The sequence below is a fragment of the Odocoileus virginianus genome, chromosome 4, assembly GCF_023699985.2.
Source record: "Odocoileus virginianus isolate 20LAN1187 ecotype Illinois chromosome 4, Ovbor_1.2, whole genome shotgun sequence".
NCBI lineage: Eukaryota > Metazoa > Chordata > Mammalia > Artiodactyla > Cervidae > Odocoileus > Odocoileus virginianus.
This window is the reverse complement of record NC_069677.1, coordinates 75,233,501-75,248,201: the sequence shown is the minus strand read 5'-3', so window position 1 is coordinate 75,248,201 and position 14,701 is coordinate 75,233,501. Positions and strand designations below refer to the sequence as shown.

Genomic DNA, 14,701 nt, shown 5'->3' with positions numbered 1-14,701 from the left:
ATAATTTTTTCTTTTATTTTTTCCCATAGTTGGGCATGGCACAGCATTATGAGCTTGGAGAATATATAAGGAAACGTTATGAAAACTTTTTGAATGAATCTTATAAACATGAACAGGTAAGTTGGGAAGCTATTAGTGGGAACCTTGCCCCTTGAAATAATTTAACATAATGTATTTGTAAAAGTTTCCTATTTCCTAAGGAACTTATAAAAGTCAGATATCTTGTTTACAAATGTACTCCTCTTTATATAAATATTTTGTTCCTTAAAAAAAGTATGAATATAAGTAAGTTCAAAATGGACACTTATGGTAAATATTTTGGCTTGGCAAGTAGCCACTACTTAATTCATCTCTTTCATCAATTTCAACTGTTGACACACCAGGTTGCTTTAAGTCGTGGCATGCCCATAATACTGTCTTTTCCATAATAGGTATTATGATTATGATGCTACCATGTCTGCTAATAGTTTGCTATGGGTGTCCTGCCATTTCTCAAATACACTATTAGCTCCACAGTGGAGGGAAAACCACAGTTCCTCTCAATTGGATCTGCTTTGATTTTCCCACCCTAGGTTCATGTTCGAAGCACAGATATTGACCGGACTTTGATGAGTGCTATGACAAATCTTGCAGCCCTATTTCCCCCAGAGGGTATCAGCATCTGGAATCCCAGCCTACCCTGGCAGCCCATCCCAGTGCACACAGTCCCTGTTTCTGAAGATCAGGTCAGTTTTCTGGGAAAACAGAGATTTCATTTGTTCTGGAAGAAGGAAGGCAGGCTACTCAGGACTTGCGGATGTGGGAGTCTGGACACTTTGTGGGCTGTGCAGCCTTAATTCTTTCCTAAATAATGGTGCACAGAACATAGAAAGCTCTGGTAAGAGGGAGTAGGAACAGAATTTCTCTTTAGAGATTTATTATTCACTTTGTTTTGCTATTCTTTTAACTTCTGGCAATTTGTCCCTCTTCATCTTGACATGCACACACACATTTCTCAGTGTTCTGCTTCAATTCCTAGGTTTTTGGTGCCCAACAAAGGGTTCTCCTCCCTCCAAAATATCCTAAGACCTCTCTACCTAGAAAATGTCCCTCCCCTGATGAAAATCCCCTTTCCTAGCTAAGGTAAAAAGGAAAGATTTGGGTACATAATTGGTGGCCAAAACTTTATATGTGTCATAATATTTACCTTTCATAACAGTCATGAATGGACAATATTATTGTGCTCCTTTTATAGCCAGAGAAAAAAGTGCTCAGAGAAGTCCAGTGAACAAAATAGATCCAAAGTCACACAGCTGATAAACATCACTACTGGGACTAGAACCAGACAGATCTCATTCCGGAGCAGTTTCCTTTTGTGCAAACTAGTCACTCCCAAAATTAGTTGCATATTAGAATCACCTGGAAACTTTAAAAAATATTGATGCCGAGGGCACACCCCATAGTACATCAGAATCTCTGAGGGTGGGACCCAGGCACCAATATGTTTTTAAAATTTTCCCTGGATGATTCTAGTAGACAGCCAAGCTGAGAACCAGTACCATAACCAAGTTGCCTAAATGAAGTTGTTCAAGAGAAACTCCCAAATTTATTTACACTGATGGGACTGAACAAGAACTCTTTTATCTTTTCAGAGGAATTCCTACTCTTACAATAGTAATAATAAATCTAGCTAATCTTTCAGGTCTGGAATTTAAGACTGTATGAAGGAAATAGTCTGGGACTATTTCCCCTGGAGTCACATTATAACATGGCTATCTCCTCTCTTTATGACTGAGGCTTAGCATGACTACCAGATCTAGAATGTTGCCTGGTGACCTCTGGGTTAGGTAACTATCACATTTGCATTGTCAGTACTCCAAGAAATTTGACTTAATTGCTGAGCCTGGTGACTTAAGAATTTTTCCCAAGTGCTTTGTAGAAACAGCTTAACCCTGTCAACCTCTCTAGGTAAATCTACTCCAATCAAATTTTCTAGTGTTTCCTGAAAAAACAAGATGACTTGTTTATGCCTCTTTCCTTCACAGAATCAGAAGTGAGTCATGATTATCAGTGTTTGGGGGTGGGGGGCTTTTTCCACACAGCCTTTCTACATAAAGACTGGACAGAAGCACCAGCTTTAGCCAGTATAAACCAGGGTAGCTATTTAACCCTTAGTCCTGAAAGATAATGGTTAACTTATATAGTAAAGAGATGCAGGTGCTATTAGAAGAGGAAGAAAGAAACACTGAGAGTGAAGGAGAGAGGAGAGGGAGAGAGAAACGAGCAAAATGGCCCCCTCACCTGTGGCCCCCTGAAACCTGCTCACCAAGATGAAACAGTTCTAACATCAGCTAAGAAATTTAACAAAATCAATCAGCTAAAGTTATTCCCAGAACTCTGCTAAGTGCTATACAGAAATGGAAGGGAAATATGAGACCAGTTCTCTTCCTTAATTTACAATCCATTTGGTGCAAAAAGATTCACACATATGAAGTATGTAGAAGACAATACAAGGTGGTGGACAATGATTTCAAGAACAGGCTGCACATGCTGGAGGAATTCAGAGAATAAGTCATACTTAGAACTATAAAGGGCAGTCATTCAAGTCTTTGTGGACAGAGTGAGAATTTGAACCAGACCTCGGAGGAGGGTAGAAAAGGACAGGAAGGCAGCCCCAAAGCTTAGCTTTGAGTCAATGTAAAGTACTTGCCCTTCTGTGTCCAGAGTTCTTGTCTAGAAATAATGAAAGTAAGACTGAATAACTGTTTGGGGCACATGTTGGAGAATCCAAATTTAATAACCAGAAGGAATCTTAAGACAAAGGCAGCATGATGTAGAAGGAGGGTTGAATTTAAAGTTGGGAAAACCTGAGTCTGAGATCCACCCACCACTTCAGATACTTGACCTTACTTCCTTGTATTTCAGTCTCCTTTTCTATGAAGTAGGAAAACCAGTGCCCACCTAACTTCTTCACAAGGATTTGTGAAAACAAGTTGGTTAAGAAAAGGAAATGACTTTATAAACTCCAAAATGCTGGACAGATGTTTAGGTGATCATTCTGTTTTCATTCAGACTCTTTGAATATGTGGGATGAGAAAACTAAAGTCTGGAAAAGTTAAGTAATTCATTAAAACCTAGACCTTTAAAAGAGCAGTCCTGTGCAGGCAGGGAAATTTAGATGTAAAGCAGTGGATGTAGAAGAAACTGTTGTATTTATCTCAGTACTGTGCACACACATGATGAGCAGTGCTTTGGGGCACTTGTCTGACAGTGACTTGGAGGGAAATGATACTGGAGCCTCTGAAAATAACTTGAAACCATGCATGTGTTAGGAAATGAAGGCCTGAAAGTAGATGGTAAGGACATTAGAGAAAGGAAAGTGAGGTATGACCAGGTGACACAGAATTAGAAATGACAGACAGGAAGCAACTTATCAAAAAATGACTTTTGAGTAGCATTTAATATGTCAGGTCCTGTTCTAGGCTTTGACAACAGTGAACAGATGACAGCAATGAGCAAGATAGGCAAGATCCTGGCTGTCTTCAAGTTTGTGTTTTATAGGAAATAGATGATAAAGAAGTAAATAAATACAGTCATTTCAAATGGCAATGAGTTCCTTGAAGGAAATAAAATAAGGTAATGTGATAGTGGCTGAGCAGAATGTCTAGAAGAGCTGTAGGGGGGGAATGTCTCAGGGAACAGTCTGCAGAGACTGCCAGCCTGTGTGTCCAGGGTACAGCAAGGAGGCTCCCAGTGTTGCGGGAAACAAGTGGGTGAGGGGGCAGTGGTAGGAAAGCAGGACAGAAAGATCACTAAGGGCTGAGTTTGGATCTTATTCCAAGTAAAATGGAAAGGTGGTGAAAGTTATAAGCTACAGAATGGCAGGAGTTGATTGATGGCTTCAACGTATTAGTCTTTAAAAAAATAAAAATTATTCATGTAGTTGCTGCGTGAAGGATAAATTGTGATGCAAAGTGATCCCACAGAAAGCCCTTATGATAGTTGAAACACAGATTATGGTGGTCTGGACTGCGAGGGGACAATGAAGATAAAGAACAGGGTCTATTTTGGATAGACTCCTGAACAATGTGGGTTTGAACTACACAGGTCCACTTACATAGACATTATTTCAATAAATTTGTACTACAGCACTACATGACCCACAGTAGGTAGACTGTCTCAGCTGCAAAACAGTGGATACGGATCCTGAAGCTACACCAATTTTCAACTGTGTAAGGGTTGGCAGCCCTAATCTCTGTGTTGTTCAAGAATCAACTGTGTTTTGGAAGTAGACAGGCAAAAGTGATTAGTCAGTCTATGAAGCAGGATGATAAATTTTGCTATTGATAAAGGAAGAGAGAATACAAAATGAAGAGGCTGAGTTCAAGGTTGTAAATGTCAAATTTGAGGATGAAGAGAAACATTTAAGTAATGGTATCCACCAAGTGCTGGAAATACAGGACTAGCTCAGCTGGAAAGTGAAGAGCAATGAAATGAACTTGGAAGTTACCAGCCTATAGATTATAGTTAAAAATAGAAAGGACTATCAAATTTAGACTCACTTTAAAGGGGTGATCACCATCAGCCCATGTTGGATGCATGAGACAAGTGCTCAGGCCTGGTGCACTGGGAAGACCCAGAGGGATCTGGTGGAGAGGGAGGTGGGAGGTGGGTATCAGGATGGGGAACACATGTGGATCCATGGCTGATTTATGTCAATGTATGACAAAAACCACTACAATATTGTAAAGTAATTAGCCTCCAATTAATAAAAATAAATGGGAAAAAAGGGGTGATCACTTTGTCATAATAGATTTTCAAATATATATTCTATGTTTTTAGTATGTGCCTTTATTTTAACAGTCTGAAAATTTGCAAGAACTTACTTCAGTGAATGATTAATCAATCTCTTAAGATTCTTTCTGGCACCTCTAATTCATTTCTCTGTACTCATGTGTATGTGTGTGAGAGAGAGAGTGCATGTACACAAATGTGTCTCTAGTGCTAGAAATGAAAGAGATTCGGAAGGAAGCAAGATAACAGTTACCATCTCACAGAGAAACCAGAAGTGAGACTATTTACTAATAACACAGTCTTATTTAGGCAAGTTTATGAAAGTGATAAAAAAAGCCTTTGAGTTTTGGGTAACTACTATTTAAGACCTGCAGATCATTTATCTTTTTCCTCAATTTTAGAATTCCATTCAGCTCAGAACACATTTGAATATTTTATTCAAGTCACTTTATATCTAATGGCTGCAGCTTCTTTAGTTCTTTTGACTAATAAAAGACTTATGATTTCTCTTTTTCCTCAGTTGCTATACCTACCTTTCAGGAACTGCCCTCGTTTTCAAGAACTTCACAGTGAGACTTTGATATCAGAAGAATTCCAGAAGAGGCTACATCCTTACAAGGTTAAAAAAAAAAAAAAAAGTGTCATTTATTGGCATACAGAAATAGAAATTCTGAGACAATTTGAATATTATCAAAATATCCTTCCAAAAGGTACCAATTTAGAAAAGTATGAATACCTGTTTATCCACAGTATTCCCAACAGTGCATAGACAACTTTGAGGATATTTGCCAGACTGTAAGTGAAAAATGATATCACTAGAAGGATCCCTTCCAAAATCAGGACTGAGACAAGAAAGCCCAGCATCATTACTGTTATAGAACATTGTGCTGTAGTATTCTTTTCTTATGATGAGTGAGCTTTGGATACTTTCACCTAGTTAAATACCCTTTGTATTTTTACTCTGTTCACATCACCTGACCATTTTTCTTTTGGGTATTGGTTTTCTTCTTTTTATAAAGTTTTAGGAGCTATCTCTCTCTATTTTAACATTTTTTTCTGACCGTCTTTTTGTTTGCCCATTTTGGGCTTCCCTGGTGGCTCAGTGTTAAAAAATTCACCTCCCAATGCAGAGGAAGCAGGTTCAATCCCTGGGCTGGGAGGATCCCCTGGAGGAGGAAATGGCAACCCACTCCAGTATTCTTTCCTGGGAAATCCTAAGGACAGAGGAGCTTGGGCTTACAGGCCTTGGGGGTCTCAAAAGACTCAGATGTGACCAAGCGACTAAAACAACAACATACTTGTTTACAGTTTTGTCACACGGCTGTATTTGTATATTTATAATCACATTTAGAAAGGCCTTCACCACTCCTAGGTTATAAAGAAGTCTGCAATGCTTTCTTCTAGTTCTTCTATAGCTTCATTTCTATATTTACATATTGAATCCATTTATAGTTTGTACTGGTATTAGGTGTGAGGTATCTATCCTGCTGAAATTTTTTTCTCAGAAGATTACCTAATGGCTTCATCACTATTTATTGATTGGGGCATCTTTTTCCCCACTATTTTATATTAAAATTCCCATATGTCTATTTCTAGAATTTTTATTCTTATTCTTTCATTTTATTAACCAAAATCACACTGTTATAATTATTAAAAGTTATATATGCTTTAATATCTAAAAGGCTGGACATTCCACATTCTCTATTTTTTCTGAGTTTTCATGGCTGTGTTTTCACTTAACTTTTCAGTGTTTTAGTGAAAGTCACTCAGCCGTGCCCAACTCTTTGTGACGCTCATGGCCTATGCAGTCCATGGAATTCTCCAGGCCAGAATACTGGAGCAGGTAGCCAGTTCCCTTCACCACGGGAATCTTCCCGACCCAGCAGTCGAATCCAGGTCTCCTTCATTTCAGGCAGGTTCTTTACCATCTGAGCTACCATGGAAGCACAAGAAAGCCCAGGGAAGCCCAGGGAAGTTTTTATTGAGATCATATTAAATGTACAAATTAGGGAGAATTTGAAACTTTGTTGTCCTTTCCAAGAACACAAAATATTTTCCTATCTCTTCTTATCTTCAAGATTGTTTTAAGGTTTTCTTCATACAGATTTTTCTGTTAAATTTGTCTCAGGTTTATAATATTTACAAATAATAATGGTTTACCTCTACTTTTCCAATATTTATATTTCTGACTTATTTTGCCTATTTGTATTGGCTGGTACCTACAGTCCAGTACTACGTAATAGAATTGGTAGTGGGCCTCCTTGTCTTAGTCCTGATTTTAGCAGTATTTCCCTATTAAACATGCTGGCCTTTTGACCAGATAGAGATACTTTTATCAAGTTAAGGAGTTGGCTATCTTTCTTTTTTCTTGGGTGTTTTTAACAGTTCTGGTGTTTAATTTTTTGAAAGGTCTTTTCAACATTTTTAGTGTAATTAAGTTACTTTTCTCTTGGATCAATTACTAAGATTAATTGTATTTATAGATTACTACTATTGAACCATCTTTACATGTCTAGATTCAAGCCTCTTTCTTTTAGGATGATATTGAATTATTTGTTAACAGTTTACTTAGACCTTTTGCATTGATATTCAAAGTAACTTCAGACTATAGTTTTCTCTTCTAGCCAGTCTTTGTCAATATCAATGCTTACACAATTTTTTTGTTTTTTTTTTTTCTTTATATGCTCCAGACTAGTTAAAATAACACTAGAATAACTTACGCTTGAAAAGTTCGACAGAAAGCTTGAAAAGTTCAACAGAATTTCCCCATAAAATAATCTGGCCCTAAAGCTTTGTTTTGCTTTGTTTTGTTGGGGGAAGTTGGGGGCTCTTTAATAATTATTTCTGTTTATTTTATGGAATTTCATCTGGGTTAATATTGACAAATTTTATTTTCCTAGAAAATATATGAATTAGACAAGCAGTATCTTCCAAAGGCTTCCCAGAAATTTCTTTCAATTCACTGATAGCTGGCCAATGGGTCTCATTATTATGACAATCTAAGAATAATACAGAACCTGGAGAAATGTTTGAATCCCACCCAAATCTCACACTTATAGCCAGAACCAGGTCCCGTTTCTGTTGTTTTTTCCTGGGGTTCTTTGACCTGAGACATGGTTTCCTTTCTCACTCATTTACATATGAGTTATACTTCACCTATTTCCAAAATGAATTTGAGGCAGTACAGCTCAATCTGGTCCCAGGACACACCAGGAACATGTGGCTACCTCCAGTAGGTACCCACAATGTTTAGTGTAAAAATGAGAAATAATTAATCTTTGTAAAAATCTTTGGGTTGGCATTGTTATAGCCAGTATTACCGGTGCACTTGTATGTGAGGCACAGCAGTTCCCACTGAGGGCGAGTTTGCCTCACAGGGACCCTTAGTCAGTGTCTGGAGACATTTTGGGTTGTCACAACTGAGAGACTAGGGGTGACATGGCCTCTAGTGGTAGGATGCTGAACATCCTACAGTGCACAGGGCAGCCCCGCCGAAAAGAACTGGCTAGCCCAAACATCAATAACGCTCAAGTTGAGAAACCCTGATATAAACAAACTTTTTACCTCTGTGTGTGTCTCAGGATTTTATAGAAGTCTTGCCAAAACTTACCGGATACCATGACCAGGATCTTCTTGGAATTTGGAGTAAAGTCTACGACCCTTTATTTTGTGAGGTAAAAGTAAAAATATCAAAGATTAACATGCAATCTGATTTGATGACTTATGCCTATTTTGAAACAGATGAATATATTTTCCTTTGCTTTTATAAGATATATTATTTAGAGTTCGACATTGAAATGTAAGTTGAGACTTATTTATATTAACTTAAAAATTCTGGCTTCTCTCTGTTAGTTATGTATTCACCCTTTAGAAAATTGTAAACAAAATTGCTTTTCTGTGCCACACTAGTTATTTTTTAGTCACTTAGAAATGCTGGGTTCCTGTCATGGAATTTAATGAAAAAAAGCAATATTGCTATACTTTATTTAAAGATTTTATAATATTTTATATAGATATTTTATAATATTTTATAAAAAGAAAAAAGTTGCCTGATTTCTGGATATAGAAATAAACAAGCAAACTTTGAACCAGGCTATTAAAATTGATCTATCAGGAAAGACTCTCTCTCTTGCTGTACAATGCATGTGAAATAATCTTTGTAGCTAGATAAGTTACTATTTTTTTCAGGGTTTCATGGTGTTTTTCTTAATTATCATGCTCCACCATAATTCTGTTTTTCCAACCAGTTCAGTGAATCTTGCAGCAAAATTCTGACCAGCCACATGACTCCTATCCACTTCTGATTTTAAAGGCATTGTGAGTGTCTAAGGAGCAAGATACTTTCAGAATTCCAACTTGATAATCAATGGTACCTGTTGCCCTCATCCACATTAGAGGTCATTGACCCAAGCACATTCAACGTTCCCAATACTTTCAGTATATCATCAGCATCTGTTTTAAGGAAGACTTTTTGGTCTTATAAAAGTCTTCAATAAAAACAAGAGCCCATTTTTTGGTTCAAGTCTTGGGTTTTGTTTTGTTTTGTTTTGTTTTGTTTTCCTTACTACAGTTGAGTCTGAGCTATTCTGCAATGTGGCTAAAGGTATTTTACATCTCTCTCACTTAATTCTTCTGTAGGCTACTTCACTTTCATTTCCTCTTTCATGAAATCTCCCTCTCTCCCAAGAAAGGCTGGACACAGTACTTCTCATGGGAGAAGGGGGATAAAAAGTCAACAAAGAGGATAGTAAGAAATAAAATACATATTTTCTTCCTTTTTCTTTGATACAGGGCGTTCATAATTTCACTTTACCCTCCTGGGCAACAGAGGACACCATGACTAAGTTGAAAGAAATATCAGAATTGTCCCTTCTGTCCCTCTATGGAATTCATAAGCAGAAAGAAAAATCTAGATTGCAGGGAGGTAAGTATTTTTAAAAATGAGAGAAGTGCATTAGAATTGTTGTTGAGTGATCTGGGTCTGAGTCCAGGTTCGACTGTTAATCAGCTATGTGACCTTTAATTAGACAACCATTCCACCAGCTTCTATTCTGCAAATTGGGGATAATAATACTACTCACTTCTTAAGTATTAAGGATGAAAATGAATGTATGTATTCCAAAGGCTTAGCACAAATAGTACCTAATACACTGTCAAACATTCTGTGTTATATGATTATCAAAATTATTCACTCTGTGCCTTAATTTTCCCAGCTGAAAAACAGAAACTTCGGGCTAATGCTAAGTGATACTTTTCATTCTTTCCAGATCAAAAAATCATGGCTTTTGTATCTGAGTTCCAGGAAAGTCAATTATGCCTGGTGGCTTACTGGATGAATTTTTCAAGTGAGAGGAAAGGCGAAAGTGTCCTGTTTTCTAGAAACCCTTGGTTGTAAACACTGTTAAAGTTAATACAATGTAATTTGCAGGCTAATTATGCCCTGTTGATTAATATGTATTGCAACTGACAAGTTTATGACACTGCTCAAATTTTTTCATTGGTGTTAAAAGGTGTTGACTTTTCAGTGATGCCTCTTCTCAGCTGGATTTGACCTGTTGTAGAACAGGACATCCGATCATAATACTATAGCCTTACCCTTGTAATCAGGATAGGTGGGTAGAAGAAAGAAGCCAGGACCAGGAAGGACAGGGGTAGGTACTGAGGCTCTGAGGGCAGCTAAGTGGCAGGCCAGGACCCAAGAGGATATGACAGGTTCAAATGCTATTCGTATAGACATTAAAACTAAAGATGGAGAGAAAGAGGAAGTCCACTGTGCCAGGCTGTCATAACAATGAAGAAATTCTAAGCCACAGGAGATGTTCTTAGTCATATACTCCACACAGTTTGAAGAAAACAGTATAATCAGGACTCCAACCATTGCTGGACCCTATTCACCATGAGGTTGGACAAGTTCAGCAGACCTCCAGGAGAAAACAGAGACAAAGTATCCTGGGGGTTGGACCAGACTGGAAGGATGTTCACGCAGGGTTGCAGAGCAAGAGAAAGAGCTTAAGTCACTAACCAGGAGACGAGCTACAAAAGCTCATATAAAGAGTTAAGGAACCTGTAATAAGAACAGCTAATGAGATATGAAGTCAAGATAGCTAGGAGTAATTTCCTGTGAGGTGAACATAGCACTTGGGGCAAGTAATTTAGGGCAGCATCATAAAAAGAATGATCAAGCTACAGGCCTGCTGTTACAGAGACCTGGTGCAAGACACAGAGGAAGATTTGATGGAATGTACAAGTCCTCACTCCAAGCTTAGGGCATGAGCAGCAAGATTCAGCCCTTCCTTGGGGATGGGAGAGCACCCAGAGGTGAGTCATAGTTGGAACTTTGTGTCTTAGGAATAATTAGCAGGCAGGACATGGACTATGTGTAGGAACAGAGCCCAGGATGCAACTCAATCCTACATACCAACCAACCAAGGACACAGAAGGTGGAAGCTGGGCCTCCTTGACCACATAACTACTAGGTCTCATTCCTGAACCAGCAGGGGCCAACAGTATGGTGGCCAAATGCTTCCGATGGTGAAAACAGGACTCTGTTTCCCCCAACCTAGTCATGATGGGCTCAGGAAATCATCCCCTCGCTACTCAAGATGAAATCCATGGACCAGCAAAGTCAACATCACCAAGCCTCTGACAAGAAATGCGGAATTCCAGGTCCCACCCCAGAACAGCTGAATCTAAATCTACATTTTAATGAAATCCCATTAAAATTTCAGAAGCACTTCTCTAGATGTAGGAGACAGTGAAGAAAAAGCCAGGGAAAGCCAGGAAGGAGTCTACAAGAATCTATTAATAGATGCAGGGGTCTGTATCTGAATATAAGATGTGGGATTTTTTTCCCAAAAGCTTGCTTGTATTTCCTTTAGTTTTTCCCTTTGACTACTAGAAATTGCATTTTGGGGAAGTCATCTTCTCTCTCTGGCTCTCAGTTTCCCCATCTGGTGAGTGCATTAAACTAGATTCTATCAGAGTTCTTCCCTAAGGTATTCTCTGGGTCTTTGACTCCAAAAGTTAGCACTCATATGCACACACCTGTCCTATTTTCTAGGGGAAGCTCAGTACTATTAATGAGCCAGGAAGTTGTTATCTTCATAATTCCTGCCAAGCCACATTTCAACCTATTGTTCAGATCTGGCAAAGCAAGAGAGATTTGTCAACTATACACTTGCTGAGTTATAAAGCCCCTGAACCTAATGCTGCAGAGAAAGCATGAACAGTTTGGTGACAGAGTCACAAGGGGACATCAGGACTTTGACCGGCATCTTCTTACCTTTGCCAGAACTTCTGTTCCATCAGCTGGTTTCAAGGGTGACACTGTTCAGTAATCTCCTCTGCCACTGCCTTCACCACTACAACACCCCACCCCCCCGGCACACACACACACACACACACAAGGAAATCTCTAGACTAATTCCTAAAACTAATTTAGGAATGTATGCCTGGTCCTGTTTGTATCAGGGTTTCCCAGGTGGTTCAGTGGTAAAGAATCTGCCTGCCAATGCAGGAGAAGCTGGAGATACGGATTCAGTCAATCCCAGGGTTGGGAGGATCCCCTGGAGGAGGAAATGGCAACCCACTCCAGTATTCTTGCTGGGAAATCCCATGGACAGAGGAGCCTGACAGGCTACAATCCACGGGCATGCAGAGTCGAACACGACTGAGTGACTGAGCATGCACATGTACCTGTTTGTTTTAATGGAAACTGCTTCTTGCTGAACACCAGAGGTTGGCAAACTACAGCCTGCAGGCCAAATCTGGCCTGCTACCACCTATTTTTTATTAGTAAAATGCTACTGAAGCTCAGTCACACTCATGCGTTTATGCAGCATATTTAACTGCTTTTGTGCTTCCACTTGAGAATGAATGGTTGTGATGGAACACATGGCCCACAGAGCCTAAATCATATAACTTTTTTTCCGCTCTTTTTTTAAATTAATTTATTTTAATTGGAGGCTAATTACAGTATTATAGTGGTTTTTGCCACACATTGACATGAATCAGCCATGGCTGTACATGTGTCCCCCGTCCTGAACCCCCCTCCCAGCTCCCTCCCCATCCCATCCCTCAGGATCATCCCAGTGCACCAGCCCTGAGCACCCTGTCTCATGCATCCAACCTGGACTGGTGATCTGTTTCACATATGGTAATATACATGTTTCAATGAAGGCGAGGGTGGGATGATCTGAGAGAATAACATAAATTATATAACTTTTACAGAACAAATTTGCCAACTCCTGCTATAGCCCAAGGGAGAGAAATGAAGTTAGTATCTTCAAATAATGATATTTTGTCCAATGTGTGCAGGTTTAATAAATGACGCACCAGGGAGCTTGGGTGCTAGCTTTTGCTACAGTATGGCCTAATAGTTAAGAGGAAAGGTTTTGAAGCTCAACCTGCTGGGTTCAGAGAAACTCAGCCCCTCTGCGTATGAGTTGTGTGATCTTGGGCAAGTTGCTGAACCTCTCTGAGCTTCAGTTCCCCTTCATATATAACTTGACAATTGGCCTGCCAGAGCCTGTAGGTGCTTATGACAATTACCCCTATTTTCTCCTGGGACAAGCTGGGAAACCATCACAGAACCGAGAGCTGGTCTATTCCATCATCAACACTGAAGGCTGCTGCAAAGACACCTACTGACAAGGAACAGGTTGCTAATTGAACTAAATCCATGTCTAGCCATTAACTAATTAATTGATGTTAATTAGCTAAGTGTTATAGAGAATGCATGCTGGTCAGTGTAGAATATCTCCTCTCAGATATGCTGTGCTGTGCTTAGTCACTCAGTCATGTCTGACTCTTTGCGACCCTGTGGACTGTAACCCACCAGGCTCCTCTGTCCATGGGGATTCTCCAGGCAAGAATACTGCAGTGGGTTGCCATGCCCTCCTCCAGGGGATCTTCCCAACCCAAAGATTGAACCCAGGTCTCCCACACTGCAGGAGGATTCTTTAAAGTCTGAGCCGCCAGAAAAGCACTGACAGGGAACAAATTGCTGATGGAAGGTGACTGCCTGTCATCACTCCCAGAAACTCAGCCACAGAGTTTACTTCTATTGTGGCCTGAAGTTCAAGATACAGGTCTAAAGAGTTCCCAGAGGCCAGCCTGCCCTGAGGCAGAGGGATGCAGACCTATGGGAGATGTAGCCTCCAGCTCCCTCCATTCCCAGTTAAAGACGTCCCAGCAGCCACGGATGCCGATCACCTCCCTCCTTAATTCATTCCTCTTTGTGCTTATGGTGGTACACAGACCAACGGGACAGTCTCTTCTCACTGTTTTATGAGATTTTTGAGGACAGGAGCCATGTCTAATTGACTTGTGGTAGCTGTTCAGTATGTGTTTTGCAAAGTGGACCATAGAGTCTAGGATTGGAATCAATCTGTTAACATCAATGCCCTGCTCATTACAGAAGAAAACTGGTCATCCTCAAGTGAGGAGATCACAGGCAGTGTAGACAGATGACCAACAAGACTCAAGGAGTCCTCAGGGGATGGCGTGGAAGCCCCTGAGGCAGCACCTCCTCAGAACAACACCTGTACCACAGCTACCTCCAGCATCAGCGTCTGCTGAGAGGATGGAGACCGCTGTGTCTGTCTGCCTTTTACCACCTTAGGAGCAACAGGGGCAAAGGGCAAACTCTTTCCTCTACTGACAACAGTTAGAGCCCTAGATGAACTCTGAAGGTTCTGGCTGCCTCCCAATAGTGAAAGCTAGTGTAACCTGGAGCAATGGTCCACAGAACACAGTCCAATCCCTGTGCAGACATCCAGAGAGCTGCTTTCTCCCCTGGCTCCACCCAGGTGTGGCTACCAGAGGGATGAAGACAGAGAGGTGTATGCCACACTGTCATTTCAGATCTGCCCTGAACAGAGCACTGGTTAACAACTATCTGGAAAAAGCCATCTGAAATTCCTTCCAA

At 40.0% G+C, this 14,701-nt stretch overlaps 1 protein-coding gene across 2 annotated transcripts in view; it reads left to right on the top strand.

Annotated features, from left to right (window-relative positions):
- ACP3 (acid phosphatase 3) overlaps positions 1-14,701 on the top strand; it is a 56,413-nt gene that overhangs the window by 14,884 nt on the left and 26,828 nt on the right. For both annotated transcript variants that reach the window (XM_070466749.1, XM_070466750.1), the window contains exons 3-7: positions 30-116; positions 573-725; positions 5,294-5,392; positions 8,355-8,447; positions 9,565-9,697. In XM_070466749.1, the coding sequence (XP_070322850.1) occupies positions 30-116; positions 573-725; positions 5,294-5,392; positions 8,355-8,447; positions 9,565-9,697 (565 nt within the window). The remainder of the gene's footprint in view (positions 1-29; positions 117-572; positions 726-5,293; positions 5,393-8,354; positions 8,448-9,564; positions 9,698-14,701) is intronic.